The sequence below is a fragment of the Leopardus geoffroyi genome, chromosome C1 (genome assembly GCF_018350155.1).
Source record: "Leopardus geoffroyi isolate Oge1 chromosome C1, O.geoffroyi_Oge1_pat1.0, whole genome shotgun sequence".
NCBI classification, from domain to species: domain Eukaryota; kingdom Metazoa; phylum Chordata; class Mammalia; order Carnivora; family Felidae; genus Leopardus; species Leopardus geoffroyi.
Window position 1 is genome coordinate 42,026,387 of NC_059328.1, and position 21,030 is coordinate 42,047,416.

The 21,030-nt window shown below is 36.6% G+C and overlaps 1 protein-coding gene across 4 annotated transcripts in view; it reads left to right on the forward strand.

Moving 5' to 3' along the window:
- ZFYVE9 (zinc finger FYVE-type containing 9) overlaps positions 1–21,030 on the forward strand; it is a 214,777-nt gene that overhangs the window by 72,072 nt on the left and 121,675 nt on the right. For all 4 annotated transcript variants that reach the window (XM_045477396.1, XM_045477398.1, XM_045477400.1 and 1 more), the window contains exons 2-3: positions 5,912–6,017; positions 19,642–19,750. In XM_045477396.1, coding sequence (XP_045333352.1) covers positions 19,681–19,750 — 70 coding nt within the window. In that variant the 5' untranslated portion in view covers positions 5,912–6,017; positions 19,642–19,680. The remainder of the gene's footprint in view (positions 1–5,911; positions 6,018–19,641; positions 19,751–21,030) is intronic.

Here is a 21,030-nt window from a genome sequence, read left to right on the forward strand (position 1 = left end):
GTTCAGTCAGTAGAGCACATGACTACTCTTGATCACAGGGTTGTGGGTTTGAGCCCTATGTTGGGTGTGGAGGTTACTTAAAAATAAAATCTTAAAAGAGACTTAAAAATTTTCCCGAAACATGGGGAATTTATAAATTTTGTACATTGGGGTGCCTGGGTGGCTCAGTCAGTTAAGTTGGTTAATTAAATAATTAATTAATTAATTTAAATAAATAAATAAAATTTGTACCATTAAAATGGCTGCTTTCTGGCACAAAAACAGACACATAGACCAATGGAATAGAATAGAAACCCCAGAACTAGACCCACAAACGTATGGCCAACTCATCTTTGACAAAGCAGGAAAGAACATCCAATGGAAAAAAGACAGTCTATTTAACAAATAGTGCTGGGAGAACTGGACAGCAACATGCAGAAGGTTGAAACTAGACCACTTTCTCACACCATTCACAAAAATAAACTCAAAATGGATAAAGGACCTGAATGTGAGACAGGAAACCATCAAAACCTTAGAGGAGAAAGCAGGAAAAGACCTCTCTGACCTCAGCCGTAGCAATCTCTTACTCGACACATCCCCAAAGGCAAGGGAATTAAAAGCAAAAGTGAATTACTGGGACCTTATGAAGATCAAAAGCTTCTGCACAGCAAAGGAAACAACCAACAAAACTAACAGGCAACCAACGGAATGGGAAAAGATATTTGCAAATGACATATCGGAGAAAGGGCTGGTATCCAAAATCTATAAAGAGCTCACCAAACTCCACACCCGAAAAACAAATAATCCAGTGAAGAAATGGGCAGAAAACATGAATAGACACTTCTCTAAAGAAGACATCCAGATGGCCAACAGGCACATGAAGAGATGTTCAACGTCGCTCCTTATCAGGGAAATACAAATCAAAACCACACTCAGATATTACCTCACGCCAGTCAGAGTGGCCAAAATGAACAAATCAGGAGACTATAGATGCTGGCGAGGATGTGGAGAAACGGGAACCCTCTTGCACTGTTGGTGGGAATGCAAATTGGTGCAGCCGCTCTGGAAAGCAGTGTGGAGGTTCCTCAGAAAATTAAAAATAGACCTACCCTATGACCCAGCAATAGCTCTGCTAGGAATTTATCCAAGGGATACAGGAGTACTGATGCATAGGGGCACTTGTACCCCAATGTTCATAGCAGCACTCTCAACAATAGCCAAATTATGGAAAGAGCCTAAATGTCCATCAACTGATGAATGGATAAAGAAATCGTGGTTTATATACACAATGGAATACTACATGGCAATGAGAAAAAATGAAATATGGCCTTTTGTAGCAACGTGGATGGAACTGGAGAGTGTGCTGCTAAGTGAAATAAGCCATACAGAAAAAGACAGATACCATATGGTTTCACTCTTATGTGGATCCTGAGAAACCTAACAGAAACCCATGGGGGAGGGGAAGGAAAAAAAAAAAAAAGAGGTTAGAGTGGGAGAGAGCCAAAGCATAAGAGACTGTTAAAAACTAAGAACAAACTGAGGGTTGATGGGGGGTGGGAGGGAGGGGAGGGTGGGTGATGGGTATTGAGGAGGGCACCTTTTGGGATGAGCACTGGGTGTTGTATGGAAACCAATTTGACAATTTCATATATTAAAAAAAATAATAAAAAATAAAAATAAAAAAATAAAATGGCTGCTTTCAATTGACATTTAGATTTTTTCCCCAATATTTAACTATTTTAAACATCTGTCTAACGGTTAACTTAGTTTATATCTTTTCTCTTTATCTAATTATTTCCTTGAGGTAAATCTCTGGAATGTAATTGTTATGTCAAAGGGCCTGTGTTTATATAGTAATGATCAAATTTCCCAGTTATTGCACCTGGCTTGCTTAGTTGGTGGAACATGCGACTCGTGATCTCCAGGTCATGAGTTCAGGCCCCATGTTGGGTGTGGAGCCTACTTAAAAAAAAAAAATTCCCAATTATTTAAATCCTTGTCACTTTTTTTTCCTCTTCCACTGAAGAATTTCTCTGTTTTTGTTTGTCTCTTGCATTTACTTACTGTCTCTTTTTCCCACAGTACACACATCCACAAATATTTATTAGGTAGAAAGAAGTCTTCATCATGAGATTGATTACTTAAATATGGACTTCATCAGTCTCAGTGAAGACAGTCCTTGTTCTCAATGGACTGACAGTTCATTGGGGGAGGTAGATGGGCATACTGACAATGTAAATTAATTTGGTAAGTGCTGCCATTAGTAGAGAGCATGCATGACACGAGCATAGGGTGACTCTTCTAAAACAGGCTACAGAGAATCAGGGAAGGCTTCCCAGGTTGAGTTGAGAGTGAGTTGAGTTGAACCTTGTGGTAACGCAAATTAGCTAGGCAAAGAAGAGTGGCAAAAGTGTCTCAATATGGGCATAGAGCATGCAGTGAGAGAGAAGTATGATAAAGCGTCTCACCAGAAATTGGGTATTTTTGTATGATTGGAGCTTAGGGAAGTAGTGGAGAACAGTTTGGAAAAGAAGCAGAGACCAAGTTCTGAAGGGATCTATATGCCATGCTAAAAAACCACACTTCATTCTTAGGGGAAGGAGTAAGGGGATTTATTCATTAGCTAGAAAAGCACAGTCAATCTGGGTAGTAGTTGTGGTGACAAATGAAGACCCATCACTGACATCCAGATGTGTCTATTAAGTAGGTGAGATAGGAAGGGGATAAAGTGAGAACTGATGAGGGCCTAAAATAAGGCAGTTGTAGAAATAGAAGGAGGTAGATGTAATTAAGAGCTTTTTATTTGGAATCCTTGCCATGGGAGGTGTGTTATATGCTATACTTAATTAAATCATCCTGGATATTTTGAATACCTGCTATATGACAAGCACTGTGCTGGGGTCTTGGGATAAAAGTATGAATAAAAAGGTTTCCTGCTTTGAGTGGCTTATTGTTATGTAGAGTGCAGCAGATTGCAAAGAGAGAAATTACCATGTAATGTAAAACATGTTGTAGGTGTAAGTACGTTATGAGAGCATAGAGAACTAAGCAATTATTAATTTCATATTAGGAGGTGACATTGAGCAGAATCTTGAAGTTCTGAAGTTTTTTTCCTGCATATCTTGAACTGTATTTAAGGCATTTTATATTGTATTTTATGTGGTATATCCATCCACTTACAAAACTTCTTTTGTTCCTTCCAAAAAGCAATTATATAATGCCAAAAGACAATGAAAAGTCTTCTACCATAAAGTGTTCATTCTGGTAAAAAAGTACTAGATAACCATTTCTTATCTGGAAAGCACTACCGGTTGCTTGTCTATTTATCTTTCCCTTTGTTTTTCTAAACGATTTCTTAGTTTGTTAGGACATTGGCAACTTTTAAGGCTACTTTTGAGAAAGAATACAATATTGTATTCCATTATATGTCAGTTCTCAAAGATAAGAATAAAGACTTGTGGCTAAATAGGATTGACCCCCCCCCCACCCCCTTTATTTTTGTCTTCCTAAAACTGCACTTAAATGATAGGAAGAAACAACAGAAAAGGAAAACAACAGTGGATGGGAGCTTTCAGTGAATGAAAAAAGTAAAGAAAGGTCTTAGAACTGAAGAAGCAATAAATTGTAGATGTGATGAGAAGCAAGTCTACACCTGCACAGAACCTTAGAGAAACTTATGGAAGTTCTAGGGATCTCTGAAGGCTTAGGTGAGGTGTGGTGCTGAAAACAGAAATTGGTTGGTAGTCTGTGCAAGGAGTGGTTAGTTATGCTGGTATTCTGTCCTAATTATGTAGCTAAGTAACGTTATCCTTGTCCTGCAGGAGACAAAAGGTTTATTTTCTGGAAGAATTGAATTATGAAAGCTTTGCATTAAGAAATCCCAGACATATCAAATGGTAGGAATAGGTGCAGGGTTGAAAGTAGGTTGACTAAGGGAAATGTAATGTGAAGTTATAAATGTAAACTTGAGAACAGTCTCCATCTTGTGTGAGTTTCCTCTAGACACATTTAAGCTCCTTAGGGGAACACAGGGAGTTAGACAGTTGGATTTAACCAGACTTGAGGCTTTGCCAGCTGAGGCTAAAGGTCAAAAGAATAAAACTCTAGAAGAAAAACCTGTGATGTTTGAGATAGCTACGTAATATTATTGGACTTGCCTCACACATGACAATAGATACAGACATACAGGATTAAACTTGGAGTCTATAGAGTTAATTTTGTTTGTTTAAAAAAATCTTCAGTTAGGTAGATATTAGAGGAGAGGATCTTACTTTTGCCTCATTCATTTTGACTTTGGTACTTCTACTTGTATAATCCTTTCCTACTTCTGATGTGATTTAGTTCTTTGATAGATGTAAGCCTGGTTCTTAGCATCAACAGCACTTCTCATTTAGAATTTTAACAAATACATATTTTTTTTCAAGTTAGGAAAATTTCCGTTCCTTCCTTCCTTCCTTCCTTCCTTCCTTCCTTCCTTCCCAAGTTTATTTATTTAGAGAGAGAGTGGGGGAGGGGCAGAGAGAGAGAGAGGGAGAGAGAGAATCCAAAGCATGCTCCCCATTGCCAGTGCAGAGCCTGACATGGAGCTTGAACTCACGAACTGTGAGATTCTGACCTGAGCCGAAATCAAGAGTTAGATGCTTAATCAACTGAGCCACCCAGGTGCCCCTCACCAGAGATTTTCATTCTCTCTCTCTCTCTCTCTCTCTATTTTTTTTAATGTTTATTTTTATTTTTGACAGGGAGAGAGAGAGAGAGACAGAGCATGAGCAGGGGAGGGGCAGAGAGAGAGGGAGACACAGAATCCGAAGCAGCCTCCAGGCTCTGAGCTGTCAGCACGAAGCCGGACGCAGGGCTCGAACTCACAGACCGCGAGATCATGACCTGAGCTGAAGTTGGACACTCAACCAACTGAGCCACCCAGGCGCCCCCATTCTATATTTTTTATTGGTTTCTGGAAACTTGAATTTTCGGCTTTTTAAAAATTCTCTTATTTTTTAATAAGTACATTATTTTTCCATCAGATAATGGAATTGCATTTACAATAATGCCAGAAAAATTTCTTATAGTGCATATTATCTTTAAAATTAAGCGATGTTCATTAGATCATCTCTAAGATACTTTCCTGTTCTGAAATGCTATATGTTTGATATTTTATATGGGTAATATGAGATTCTTAATTTTATTCGGATTACAATTACCAGTCTTGTTCAAGACTAAATTAGGCTCCTAAAGAATTTCAAATCTTCTCTAAACAGCTACAGAAGTATTTAAATTGGAGTACTGTAACTTCATGGATATTGTCATATATTCAGAAGAAGGAAATAACATTTGAGGAAGCTTTGAAAGCTTTGTCTTTTGCATACCGCTAGTAGTAAGGATAATGTTGGGCTAATAGATCCATTGCTTCTAAACAATGGAGGAGGACTAGAATCCTAAGAGACTCCATTTGGAGGAAAACAGTTGTTTTGCAATAAAAATCTCAACAGGAAGCCTCTGAATCTCAATTTAAGAAATCTGTATGTACAGAAAAAAAAAAAAAAGACATTCTAGTGAAGCAGCAGTTTTGCTAGCTTTGGATTCTTAGAGGGCTTATTGTAATACAAAATAATTGGTATTTTTATGAATTAACAGAGTTAAAACCATTGGGTAGAAAGTGCCTGCCTCTGAGGTTTTATTTTGTATTTTCCACTGAAAATAAAAAATATTCAAAAATTCTTAACTGTTTATGCAGCGTTTAACCTTTGGCTTTCTTAGACAGTAAAATGTGTCTGCTGCATTTCATAGTAGCCAGGTCTTTGAATCTGAAGATGTAATTTATTATTTAAGCCCCATAGCTGTCATTTGTCTGGCTGTGATAGGTTTATATGAAGAAAATTAGGGCTTATTGCTTTAGCAAATATAATGAGCAATGTGTTTTTTTTTTCTTTAGGATCAAATAGGGCATACTGAATCAGCAGGACTGGCTGGTGGTGCAGCAAGCATCATGAGTAAGCACAGGGAAGTCTGTCCCTTATCACGTGTGTAAGGGGAAAAAGGTAAGAAAACCAATGTTCTATTTCTGTTAGAGATTGAACTTAAGAAAACAGCTAAATCTACAGAAAATAATGCTCATGTATATATGCTGCTTGCTTCATTTATAGCATTGCCTCTTGTTAAATCAGGAGTATAGTTTTAAAAAAAGATTTGACTTAAATCCAGAGGAAGGGTATTTTAAAATTGCTGTTGAGTTATGTCAAAATTCTAATTTTTCTGCCAGTGCTTGGCTTTTTCCTTTTAGAGTCAGCTTCTACTTTGAGCATAAAAAGGTAATTTCAGCATGAAAAAGAACACGGATTTGAGCAATATTGTTGGTAGGAAAAAAAATAGTGATATATCTATCCAATTAATCTCATTTCTATTTCTTAGTCATCATGTAAGAGCAAAGCAATTAAAGCTAATTTTGGGGCAGGGAAGCAAATATAGATTTAATTACATTATTTTATTTTGTATTTTTAGACTAATTGTGAAGAGCAATAATTTCCAGCAGAAAATTGGAAGTATTTTACTAATTCTTGTAGAGCAGGAATCATTGATTTTTTTTTTTTTCCTGACTAGGAATCATGTTTGATTTCTTTTAGGTCATACAATTACTTAAGGGGCTGGAAATGGTAGGGAGGGTTGAGGATGTGTGGGTAAGATGAATTTCAGAAACTGATTATACCATTCTCTAATGGCATGTTGCATACTCTGGCTGAGTTTAATTTTCCATGTAAGCTTTAAGAATAGAGGCATGAGTCTGACAGTGTGTGATAGCAGAGTGAGCTCCTTTTCAGTTGAGAGTGGAGTAGAGAGGCCCTTAGTAGTTAGTGCCTTCCTCATCAAAACTTCTGGGCCTACAGTTGGAAGGGTATTTCTTATATCCTAGCCACCTCATGTAGAGACATAAGAAGGGGGTGCTGGTTTTTGCTTTTACTGGGCAAGATCTTATTCTTCAGGCATTACCTCTTTAGGAAGTTTTCAACCTACTGAAAAAATTATCAACAATAATAAAAAATAATCAGTGGTAATCAATTATTAGAATATTTGTCACAGTAGCCTACTCTACCTCCCAAATACATCCCTGCCTCAGTCTGATTTAGCTTCACCTCTTCTTTGGCTCCATAGCCCTCAGGGCATATATCAAATAGTACGATGTTTTATATTTTAAGTTTATTCATCCATCTCCTCTATGAAACATTAGGCACCTTTAGGTCAAGGACATTGTCTTATTTTTTTTTTTAAGTTTTATTTATTTAGGTAATCTGCACATCCAACGTGGGTTTCATACTCATGACTCCAAGGTCAAGAGTCATATGTTCCTCCAACTGAGCCAGCCAGGTGCCCTAAGGACATTGTCTTATTTGTCATTATAATCTAATGACAAGGACAGTGCCTGATACTCCATGATGTTTGGTGCACAGATGTATGCATGTTCATTTTAATTAGTATATGGCATAAAGAGGAAGTACCAGTGAAGGAAACAAAAGGAGCAATCAGATTAGTGCTATAAAAGTGGAACCCCCTAAGGTTGATTCAAGGGAATGTCCAAAAGGACTATGGTCAATAGAATAAAAAAGAAGAGGTCCAGAAGCGCAATGCCAAACGAAGAGGTCCTCAGGAAGAAAATGTACAAAATTAAGTAGTTCTATTTCTTTTCTTTTCTTTTTTTTAAAAAAGGTTTCTTGATGTTTATTTATTTATGAGAGAGACAGAGCATGGGCAGGGGGAGGGGCTGAGAGAGAGGGAAACACAGAATCCAAGGCAGGCTCCAGGCTCTGAGCTGTCAGCGCAGAGCCCGACGTGGGGCTCGACCTCATGAACCATGAGATCACGACCTGAGCCGAAGTCAGATGCTTAACTGACTGAGCCAGTCATGTGCCCCTATTTCTTTCTTGAGATATACATGTATAATATTTAGTGACTTCTATTTTGAATAAGACATGGATGCTTTTATAAGAAGACAGGTAAAGAATCCTGACGTAGGGGTGCCTGGCTGGCTCAGTTGGTGGAGCATGGGACTCTTGATCTCAGGGTTGTGAGTTCAAGCCCCACATTGGGAGTGGAGCCTCCTTAAAAAAATAAAGAATCCTGACTTCAGATTTGTTATTTATTTTTTTAAATGTTTATTTATTTTTAAGAGAGAGAGACAGAATACAAGTGGGGGAGGGGCGGAGAGAGAAGGAGGGAGACACAGAAACTGAAGCAGGCTCCAGGCTCTGAGCTGTCAGCACAGAGCCCATTGCGGGGCTCGAACTCACAAACCGCGACATCGTGACCTGAGCCAAATTGGACGCTTAACTGACTGAGCCACCCAGGTGCTCCAGGGTTTAAATCCTCTGGGATACCCAGCTTATGCAGTGAGAAGACTGCCCCTCTCCCAAGCCCTCAGGAAACCACAGGGTTTTCTTTGGAAGATGAAACTAAAGATGCTCAAGACTTGAGGACATTAAACATAACTGACGAGGGATCGGGAACCATACATAGTGAAAGCAGGAGGATTAAGAGAAATCCTTTATACTGAAAAGTGAGACCCTTCCCCCTCACTCCTTCCTTTACTTTTCTTTCAGAAGGTAATTGCCTAGTATTATATCTCTCTGTACCCCCTTGTAGGAAGGTATATGAGCCTTCTCTAAAGTCTAAAGAAAAGACCCCTCTATACTGACATTTAGAGGTCTCCCAGTGAAGTGACTATGTTCCCACCTGATCACCATGCAGTGGAAGCCTCCTGGTTGAGAAGCCAGACATGCAGAGCTTCCAGCTGGCTTTAGTACTTCACTTATTCAATAAATAGGCATTTGGGGAGAGCCTCCAAGGGGAAAGAGAACAAAACACAAAAGTACAAAAGAGGAACTTGGAGGAAAATAATACAGGAAATAGAAGAAAGTTTGAGGAAAAAAGCCCAACAAACTGTAGGTAATTAGTAATTGCATCAGAGAAGTTAAGAGAAGAGATAAGAAAAGAAGTTATATGCATGAAATAAGGTGACGTAAAAATCATTAGAAAAAGAAAGTGCTCTGGAAATTAAAAATATGATAGACACTTCTGGTGTATTTAAAAAATTTTATAAACTATCTTAAGCTTATAGAAAAGTCACGTACAAAGAACTTTTTTTTCTCTGAACCATTTGAGAATAAATAAGTTGTTAGCGCATGATCTTTGAAACTGTGTTTCTAGCAAAGAAGGACATTCTCCTACATAACCACAATATATTAATCAAAATCAGCAAATGAACATTGATCCATTACCACCAACTAATTCTTAGATCTTATTCAGGTATTGCCAGATGTACAAATAATGTCCTCTGTATCAAAATGATCTAGTTTAGAGTCATGTATTGCAGTCATGTCTCTGTAGTCTCCTTCTGTTTGGAACATTTCTGCAGTCTTTGACTTTTTTGACCTTGACACTTTTGAAGATTGCAGACCAGTTATTTTGTAGGATGTTCTTCATTTTTGGTTTGTCTGATGTTTCTTTATGACTAAATTCAGGTTATGCAGTTTTGTGGGAATATCACAGAGTGGTGCTGTTTTTGTTTTTAAATTAACGCATTTTATTTTTTTAAGAGCAGTTTTAGGTTCTGGTGCCTGAGTGGCTCAGTTGTTAAGCATCTGACTTCAGCTCAGGTCATGATCTCACGGTTCGTGAGTTCAAGTCCTCCCACATCAGGTGAGCTCGAGTTTTCGAGTGAGTCCCGCTTCTCTCTGTTTCTCTCTACCCCTGGGGGATTCTCTCTCTCTCTCTCTCTCTCTCTCTCTCTCTCTCTCTGCCCTCTTCTCACTTGCACCCCCCCTCAAAAAAAATGTAGCAGTTTTAGTTTCATAGCAAAATTGAGCAGAAATTAAAGGGAGTCCCCACCCCTATCTAGCCTCCCCCAGTATTGACATTGCTGTGTCCTTTTTCACTGCAGCCTATCAGAGAGCACAGATTTCCATTTGTCCCATTACTGATGATGCTTACTTTGATAGTTGTGTAAGGTGATGTCTGTCAGGCTTTGCCTCTGAAGTTACTCTTTTTTTCTTTGGTAATTAGTAAATATTTTTGTAGAGAGGAACTTTGAAGCAATGTAAATATCCCCTTCCTCATCACACTTGGGATTCATTTATTCATATTGCAAGGATTCATGGTTCTCTTTTTTATTCAGTGGGTTGTAATCCATTGCTATCATTATTTATTTTGATTCTCTGATTTAGCCTGTGGGCACTCCTTCAGGCTGGTTCTGTGTCCTTTTGACATGTCTCCATTATTCTTGGAGTACATGTTTGCTTTCCAGCATGCAAGATATTCAAGGCTCTTTTTTTTTAATTGAAATATAATCACATACCATAAAATTCACTCTTTTAAAGTATATGTAGTCCAGGGGTTTTTATATATTTATAGAGTTATGTAGTCATCATCACTGTCTAGTTCCAAAACATTTTTATAATCCCAAAAAGAAATCTCGTATCCATTAGCAATCAGTTCCTGTTTCTCTCCAGTTCCCCCCAGCACCTGACAGTCACTAATTAATTTTCTATTTCTTTGGATTTGTCTATTCTGGACAATCCATACAACAGGAATCATACAGTATATAGCTTTTTGTGTCTCCTTTCAGTTACCTTAATATTTCCAAAATTCATTCATGTTGTAGCATATAGCAGCAGTACACCATCTATTTTAATTGTCCTATAATATCCCATTTTGTTCATATACCATACCACACTTTATTTATCCATTTATAAGTTGATATATATTTGGGTTGTTTCCGCCTTTTGGCTTTTATGAATGATGCTGTGAGCATTCATGAATGAGTTTTTGTGTGACTGTATTTCCATTTCTCTTGGGCATAAACCTAGGAGTGGACTAGCTATGCCATGAGGTGTAACTTTTTGAGGAACTGCCAAACTATTTCCCAAAGTTGTGACATCATTTTACTTTCCTTCTAGCAATGTGTGAGAATTCATATTTCCCTATATCCTCATCAGAGCTCTTGTATTTTTTCTACTCCAGCTCTGGAATCAGCCATTTCTCCATAGAACCCTGCTTCCTTTTAGTGGATAACAATACTTAGATACCAAATCTGGTGCTAGGTACATGCTCATTGCTACTTGGATTAGAGATGGAGATTTGCTGCTCTAAGATCCTCTCTGCAGAGAGCTAAAGCAAGTGCACACACACACACACACACACACACACACACACACACACATTTACATCTATTATCTATTGCTATAAGTGTCTATGTTTATTGAGGTCTGTGAGTTCATACTGATATCTCGAATTCCAAACCAACACTGCAGGGTTCTTTCTGGCCTTCACTTTGTGTGCATTTTAACTCCCTTCTCTAATAGTGAGAAACCTTGCCCTGGTTGCTCTTCATGTAGTCAGTTATTTGATCTGTCTCTGCATGTAACCAGTCTCCTATCACTGTCTCCTTCCCCTGACCCTTCTTATCCTGCTCAGGCTCTGACCTGCCACTCTGGATTGTGCTCTTACATCTCCTCCTTACCTCTCCTGCATGTGGACTCTTCTTACTCACTTGGGCTCTGACTCCCCATCCCCTTCATGTAGATGCCTTCCTCGCCTCTCTTGGGTTCTGATACCCCACCCTGGGCTGTCCTTCTGCATAGACAGCTTTCTTACACTGTTGGGTCTCTTACATCTTATGTTGGGCCACCCCAACACAAGGACATCTACTTTACTCTACTTGGGTTCTGACTCCCCCTTACACAGATGCTCTCTTCATCCTGCTCCTATGTCTGTTGAATTTTTAATAACTTTTTCTCTTTCATTTTTATTTTTTTCCAGCTTTTTATTTTGTAGTAATTATAGATTCACATGAAATTGTAAGAATAGTATAGAGTCCCAGTGTACCCTTCATTTACCCGGTTTTTCTCATTGCTTACATATTATACATAATTATAGAAAACATAAACTAGGAAATTGACACTTGATTTTCCATTCATCAGTTGATAGGTATCTGGTTATTCCCACCTTTTGGCTGTTGTGAATAAAGCTGCTGTGAGCATATTCATGAATGTGTGTCCCTCTCATTTGTCACATGTAGGTTTGTGTAACCACCATTGCAGTTGAAGATACAGCATGATTCTGTCACCACAGAGATCTCCCTTGTGCTACCCCTTTATAGTCACATGCACCCTCCTCTCTCCACTATCCCATTATTTCATGACTTTCAAAAATTAAAAACATTATTACAAGTCACAATAAAAGCTGAGTAACCATGGAGATAAACCATGTTACATTCATTTATAGAAAGATTTAATATCATTCCCAATCCTGAGTGAGGGGCAGGTTAGGAATTCTAATTTCTGAAAGGTGATTTTACTGGTGTGCTCTTCCATCCTGTTCCATTGCTCAGTCTTGGAGCCACCTGGGATGGTTTTTTCCGCCAGCTCCCGGCTTTATTCAGAGAGCCCAGTCTGGCCCCTTACACTGTAGAAACTTCTTTAAGTTTGTAGCCAATAATTCCCATCTTCCCTGCTAACTTTTGATCCTAGGCCTGAAGGTTGCTGCCTAGTTTTGCGACCCCTTCAGTTCTCACTCATTGCTGTGGCTTGGTTTCTTTTTGGTTTATGGATTTGTGTATTTCCCTTTCTTGCTTTTGAATTTGGCTGTATAAACTATTTTAAGATAATCTATTTTTCTAGAATTTCTATATTCATAGTGGGAAGGAATGCTTCCTACCACCAGCTCAGTATACTCTTTTTTTTTTCTTTTGAGAAATTTCAAGCCTAAAGAAAAGTTAAAAGATAATATAAATAAAGACCCGTATATCCTTCACCTAGATTCATCAATTTTTACCATTTTGCTTCTTCTTCTTCTTCTTCTTCTTTTTTTTTTTTTTTTTTAAGTAGGCTTCATGCCCAGCACGGAGCCCAACATAGGGCTTGAATCCACAACCCTGAGATCAAGAGTTGGATGCTCAGCCAACTGAGCCACCCAGGCGCCTCTTGTTTCTTTTTTGAACACCTCTCCTCCTCTCTCCCTCCTTTCACTCTCTTCCTCTTTTTCCCCTCCTCCCCTACACTCATACACACATTCACATACTTTTCTTTTTCTGAATCATTTGAAAGTTAAATATAGATATTACAACACTTCTTCCCTAAATAATTCAGCAGACATCTCCTAAGAGTAAGGACATTCTCCTACAAAATCAAAATGTCGTTATCACAGCTAAGAAAATGGTTATTAATTTATCATATCACCTGATACATAGTCCAAATTTCCTGGATTGTCTCCTACATGGGATTTTTTGCTGTGTATGTGTATATGTATTTTCTTGATTTAGGATCCAGCCAGTGTTCATGCATGGAATTTGGTTATTAAATCTCTTAAGTCTTTTTAAATTTGGAATGATGTTTTTGTAACATTGAACCTTTTGGAAAGTTCAGAACAGTTGTCTTACAGAATGCCTCGCATTCTAGATTTGTCAAATCGTTTCTTCATGATTCAATTCAGGTTAAACATTTTTGGCAAGAATACTATGTTCGTAATGTTTTAAACTTCTCATTGCATCATATCAAGAGGTACATCATGGCAGCTTGTTTTAGTACATGTGTTTTAGTACATCATGGCAGCTTGTTAAACTCTTGGTAATCCTAAGTTTGATCATTTGGTTTAGGTAGTGATTATCATATCTTCTTACTGTAAACATATTTTCTCCTTTGTGATTAATAACCTGTGGATTAATACTTTGAGGCACTGTGAATATTTTCTTTCCTAGTAACCATTTACCTAAGGGCTTTAGGATTTAGGATTTAGGATTTTAGGATTTTTGATGCTGGCCTGCAACAGTAATTATCATTGGAGTTTAGTACAGCTTCTTGACCAGCTGTTTGCACAGGAGTCCTCCTCCTTATCCATGGGGGATACATTCCAAGATCCCCTGTGGTACCTAAAACCATAGATACTACCAAAACCTATATATACTGTGTTTTCCTGTACATACATACCTATGATAAAGTTTAATTTATAAATTAGGTAAAGTGAGAGATTAACAGCAATAACTAATAATAAAATGAACAATTATAACAATATACTATAATAAAGGTTTGTGAAAGTGCTATAGTACTTCCCATTGCTTAAAAGTATATGCAGTACCTTTGTCAGACTGGCATTCCAAGGCTTGCATGATATGACGCCTGTCTGCTTCTCCAACTATGTCCTAATGTTAACTATATGAATAAATTCTTGCTCCAGTTTCACTGATCCCTCAATAATTGCCTGTCCTTAGGTCACTTCTTGTATGTCTCTGCCTGTTTTAAATTTTACTTCTGCATCTTGCCATCTGGAATATTCATTAAAATTTTATCCACCTTTCTAGGCCCAGCTCAAATCCATAAATAATGCCTTTTTGACCATTCAAATGGTGATCCTGCGCATTTCTTGAACTTTTATAATACTTATTCTGTAGTACTTATCTGTTAATTTGATCTGACAAAGTAATTAAGTAGTACTTTGGGTCTTTTATACTGTTATTATTAAAATCATTTATTATTATGTTACTTTTCTTTTTTAGCATTGTTTACCATTAAGTTATAAGCTTCTCAATGTTAAGGATGATGTCTGAGACTTGAAATGATTACAATACCTTACATACAGGAGATGCACAATACATATGTTGGATCCAATTATTTATTAATATCTTATATACAGTGACTATGAAATGCTGAGTATTGTAGGAATATGTTAAATGTGCTAGATTGTATGTTGTGAGAAATTTAATTCATGCTCTTATCATTGGATAGTTTAAATGTTCAGTCTTTATCAGAATAAAATGGCATAATATGAAAATTATTTTGAACTATAAATCATGAGACACAAAAGATAGGTAAGAAAAACTATTAAGGGATTATGTAGCCTATTTGTCTACTTAAACTTATTTAACAGGAGCCAATCAATAAATAAAAGTTGACTGAATGAATAATCATGCAGAAATGATTGAATAAACCCATTTAATCCCCTGAGCTTTTTTTTTTAATTGGTAAAATGAAAGAAATAATATTGATGCTTTTTTATGCCTCAGAGAGGAAACACTAGAAATCAAAGAAAATTCACCACTTTTTATATTTACCTTAAAATTTGTAATAACAGGATACTACATTCTTGATTTTCCCTCTTCTTCATGTTTTCCTTACTTAGACTTTTTAGGGGAATTGTAAAATTATCTCCCCTCCCATCTGCCTTTCTATATACCAATTAGAAGCCAAGTAAAATTTTCAGTTTGAAAAGAACATTTTGAGAAATTAAGGAGATAAGCATGGGGATTATGATAATAGAGGGAAAAATGGGCTAATATTTATTTAACAACTACTATGTACTCTTGACATTCTGTTAAGTGGGTGATACACCTAGTATATGTGCTCACAGGATGCTTTTTGATCAATTAACACCAAGAAAGACTAAGAAATTGTACTTGAAAAGAAGAGGTTTAAAAAGAGTAACCAAGGGGCGCCTGACTGGCTCAGTTGGTAGAGCATCTGACTCTTAATCTCTGGGTTATGAGTTTGAGCCCCATGTTGGGTACAGAGATTATTTTTTAAAAAACCTACTAGAGAGAATAACCAAGTCAGAATTATCATTAACATTTTAGAACTAATGTTCCTTATCCCCATGCTTGCTTGAACTTTATCATTTTCCATTTGGGAATAGGTTTTTTTTTAAGTTTTATTTATTGGGGTGCCTGGGTGGCTCAGTTGGTTACATGTCCAACTCTTGCTTTTGGACCAAGAGTTCATAATTTCACGGTTCATGAGATTGAGCCCTGTGCTTGGGATTCTCTGTCTCTCTCTCCCACTCTCTGTCCCTGCCCCGCTCATGCACACGTCTGTCTGTCTGTCTGTCTCTCTCTCAAAATAAGTAAACTTTAAAGAAATAAAATAATGGGCGCCTGGGTGGCTCAGTTGGTTAAGTGTCTGACTTCAGCTCAGGTCATGATCTCACAGTTCATGGGTTTGAGCCCCATATCAGGCTCTGTGCTGACAACTCAGAGCCTGAAGCCTGCTTTGGATTTTGTGTCTCCGTCTCTTTCTTTGCTCCTCCCCTGCTCGCCTTCTGTCTCTCTCTCTCTCAAAAATAAACACTAAATAAAAAAAGAAGAAGAAATAAAATGAAACTTTTCTTTTTAAATAGAAATGTAGTTTTATCTCAAAGAAGTGATTTCCTCTCTCAACATCTGGAATTTATCTTTTGAAACATATCGTATTCAAATGCACCAAGTCTGTCTCCTGCAATTACATTTTGATAATTGTTAGCTTACAGGTTTCTAGACTTTGTTAGCTTAAAGATCTTAGAATACCTCTAGTGGGATGATAGGTTTTATAATTTAAATGGTCTGAATAGATTTATAAGAGATTTTATCCTTGTATACTTAAGATTACTTTTTATTCTGATAAAGACTGAACATTTAAACTGTCCAATGGTAAGAGCATAAATGAAATTTCTTACCACATACAATCTAGCACATTTAACATATACCTACAACACTCAGCATTTCATAGTCACTATATATAAAATATTAATAAATAACTGGATCCAACATCTTAAGTATACAAGGATACTTGTTATATAAAAATTATAAATATTTTTATTAATCTATATTCTTTTCACTTTTTTCACAATTATATGAGATATAATTGACATATAACATTGTATTAGTTTATGCTGTATAACATAATGATTTTATATATATAGGAAGTTGTGGTGTTTGTATTTTCATTTTTAAAATAAATACCTAATAGAGGAATTGCTGAATCATATGGCAGTTATATTTTTAATTTTTTGAGGAACCTCCATACTCTTTTTCATACAGTTTGCATTGCCATCAACAGTGCACAAGGGTCCCCTTTTCTCTTCATCCTTACCAACTCTTGTTATTTCTTGTCTCTTTGATATTAGCCATTCTAACAGGTGTGATTTGATTATGGTTTTCATTTGTATTTCTCTGATGATTCATTGTGTTGAGCATCTTTTCATTTGTCTCTTGGCCATCTGTGTGTCTTCTTTGAAAAGTGTCTACTCATCTTGTGCCCACTTTTAATTGGGTTGTTTGGGTTTTTTGCCATCAGGTTGTTTGAGTTCTGAATATATTTTGGATATTAACCCCTTATTGGACATACAGTTTGCAAATATTTTCTCCTATTCAGTAGGTTGCTTTTCATTTTGTTGATGGTTTCCTCTACTGTGTAGAAGTTTTTTACTTTGATGTAGTTCCACCTGTTTATTTTTGCTTTTCTTGCCTTTGCTTTTGGAGTCAAATCCAAAATATCATCTCCAAGACCAATGTCAAGGAGCTTAACTGCCTGTGTTTTCTTGTAGGAAGTTTATGGTTTCAGCTCTTATGTTCAAGACTTTAATCCATGTTGAGTTGAATTGATCTTTTTTTTTTTTTAATGTTTATTTATTTTTGACATAGGACAGAGGCAGAGACAGAACCCGAAGCAGGGTCCAGGCTCTGAGCTGTTAGCACAGAGCCTGACACAGGGCTCAAACACGTGAGCCGTGAGATTATGACCTGTGCCAAAGTCGGGCGCTTAACTGACTGAGCCACCCAGGCGCCCCTTGTTGAAATGATCTCTATGTATGGTTTCATTCTTTTGCATGTGCCTGTCCAGCTTTCCCAGCACCATTTATTGAAGAGACTATCCTTTCTTCATTGTATATTCCTGGCTCTTTTGTCATAAATTAATTGAACATATATGTGTGGTTTTATTTCTGGGCTCTCTTTCCTGTTTCATTGATTTATGTGTCTGTTTTTATGCCAACACCATACTGTTTTGATTACTATAGCTTTGTAATATAATTTAAAATCAGGTATTATGAAGGCTCTAGCTTTGTTTTTTTTTCAAGATTGCTTTGGCTATTCAGGGTCTTTTGTGGATTCAAACAAATTGCTGGATGAGTGTGTTTGTGTGTGTGTGTGTGTGTGTGTGTGTGTATGAGAAATGCCATTGGAATTTTGATAGAGATTGCATTGAATCTATAGTATGGACATCTTAACAATATTAATTTTTCCGATCCATGAGCCTCAGAATATCTTTCCATCTGTTTATGTCTTCTGATTATTTCATCTGTGTCTTCAGAGTACAGATTTTTCACCTCCTTGGTTAAATTTATTCCTAGAAATTTTATTATTTTTGATGTAATTGTAAATGATACTGTTTGCTTAATTTCTCTTTCTGATTATTTGGGGTTAGTGTATAGAAACCCAACTAAATTTGTATGTTGACTTAAAAAAATTTTTTTTTAAATTTTAAGTAACTCTACATATGGGGCTTGAACTCATGACCCAGAGAATAAGAGTTGCATACTCTCCCTACCTACTGTGCCAGCCAGGCACCCCTTGGGTGTTGACTTTTTAATCTTGCAAAGTTAATGAATTCATTTATTCTAACAGGTTTTTTTGTGTGGAGTCTTAGAGTGTTCTATATAGAATATGATGTCAGCTTCAAGTACAGACAGTTTCGCTTCTTCTTTTCTGATTCAGATGCTTTTTGTTTTGTTTTCTTCCTAATTGCTCTGGCTAGAAATTCTAGTATTATGTTGAATACAAGTGGTGAGAGTGAGCATCCCACTTGTCTTGTTCTTGATCTTAGAGAAAAGGCTTTCTTTCAGGTTTTCACTGCTGAGTATGATGTCCACTCTGGGCTTGTCATAGATGGCTTTTATTAGGTGTGTTCTTAGTCTACCCACTTGATTGACTTGATTGAGGGTTTTTATCACAATTGGGTATTGAATTTTGTCAAATGTTTTTTCTGCATCTATTGAGATGATCGTATGATTTATCCTTCATTTTGTAATGTGGTGTATTACATTGATTCACAGATATTGTGTCCCATCCTTGTGTCCCAGAGTAAATTCCACTTGATCATGGCATATGGTCTTTTTAATGTATTATTGTATCTGGTTTGCTAATATTGTGTTTTAGAATTTTTGTATATATATTCATCAGGGATACTGTAATTTTCCTTTCTTTTTTTTTAATTATTAAAAAAATATTTATTTATTTTTGAGAGAGAGACAAAGTGCAAGTGGGGGAGGGGCAGAGAGAGAAGGAGACACAGAATCCGAAGCAGGCTCCAGGCTCCAGGCTCCGAGCTGTCAGCACAGAGCCCGATATGGGGCTCGAACTCACAAACTGCGAGATCATGACCTGAGCCGAAGTCACACGCTTAACTGACTGAGCCACCCAGGCACCCCTGTAATTTTCCTTTCTTGTAGTGTCCTTATCTGGTTTTGGTATCAGGGTAATGCTGGCTTTGTAAAATGAGTTTAGAAGTGTTCCCCCCATCTTCTGTTGTTTGGAAGAGCTTGGGAAGCATTGGTATTAATCCTTTTTTTAATGTTTGGTAGAATTCATCAGTAAAGCCAACTGATCCTGGACTTTTCTTTGTTGGGTGATTTTTAATTACTGATTCAATATCCTTATTAATAATTGGTCTTCAGATTTTCTGTTTCTTCATGATTCACTCTTGGTAGGTTATATTCATCTAGGACTTTATCTGTTTCCTTCAGGTTTTCCAATTTGTGGGTGTATAATTGTTCATAATAGTCTCATGATCATTTGTATTTCTGTTATCAGTTGTAATGTCTATAAATTATATTTTAGTAATTGAAAGTATAATACAAATTTGATCTACTTTCTAGAAAGTTTAAACAAGTCTCTTAAGTGGTGTTTCCTCACCGATGGAGAATTACTTCCAAGCAGAAGCTTACAACCTGGACAAGGTATTAGATGAATTTGAACAAAACGAAGGTGAGAATTTACTTTGGTGAGTCTGTTTGAATATATTTATGATATGGAGAATGGGGGATTTTAAGAGTATGTAACACTTAAAAAAAATAAAACTGGGTAAAGTGGCTTAATGATAATAGTATTATATTTTAATACCCAGAGGAGGAACAAACATTTTTGAGCACTATGTGCCAGATACTATGCTAACGCATTTATATGGACTGTATTATTTAATCTTTAATATAATCCCATGAAAGTAGATTTTATCTATATTTTACAGATGAGAGGCACAGAGAGATTAAGCAACTTCCCCAAAGTTAGTTTGCTGATAAGTGGCAGGATGATAAGTATCCAGGCAGTATGATACTAGAGCCTAAACTCTCTTTATACAACCAATTTATGATCAAGAAAAGCTTTCGAATGTGTGATTGTATTTCTAAACTAAGAAAAATAACTTATTGCCTATTGATTGACCAAAAAAGTAAAGATACATTTTAAACTAATTTTAAAAGATTTATAAGTTACTGCCAAAATGGTTAAATACACTGTCAGCTTAAGATTCACTTCGTTTAGGGAAAACTTTTCTTTAAATTTCCCTCTGAGTATGACTTGAATGGATAAGCCATAATTAAATCTCTATCTTTTACCTCGCCTTCCTTCCTTGGTGTTCTCTGTTTCTAAGGGGAAATGGCATGTAACAAGTTTACAATTTGATATATTTCCATCTGAACTCCATGATTTTAGTAATGATCTCCAAACCTTTACTATATCCAGTGACTCAGGTTGTTCTTTGATAGTAGTTGGGAAGAGAGATTAGTTTTAACTTTACTGCTTTGGGTCTATGATAGAGCAAGCCTTAAAAAGAATATGGGATTATGGGGGTTAGGAAAGAAAAGGGAGAAGGAATGATACATGGAATAGCGTGCTCTTCTCATATTTTACTGTTGATGACCTGAAGCTACTCCATAGCCATAGGATTCATGTAAATGTAAAAATTAATAATTTGAGATTTTATTGGATCTAGATGGGTTTTATACATACCAAGGCAGAAGGTGTATTTTCCTCTCTGTTTCAATCATTTATACAAATAATTTCTCAATCCTTTCTTTGGTTTGGCCCTCTGTGTATCACAGTTATTTGTCATAAGATATCTACACAGGTGCTACACCTAATCACATGAATAATATACTTCTAGAATACCATTGACTCTAATAAAACTGTTAGTTCATTACATGATTCTCTTTGTGGCTAATGTAGATTCTAGTAGGGTATTTTGTATATAGTTGATTTTGAATACATTT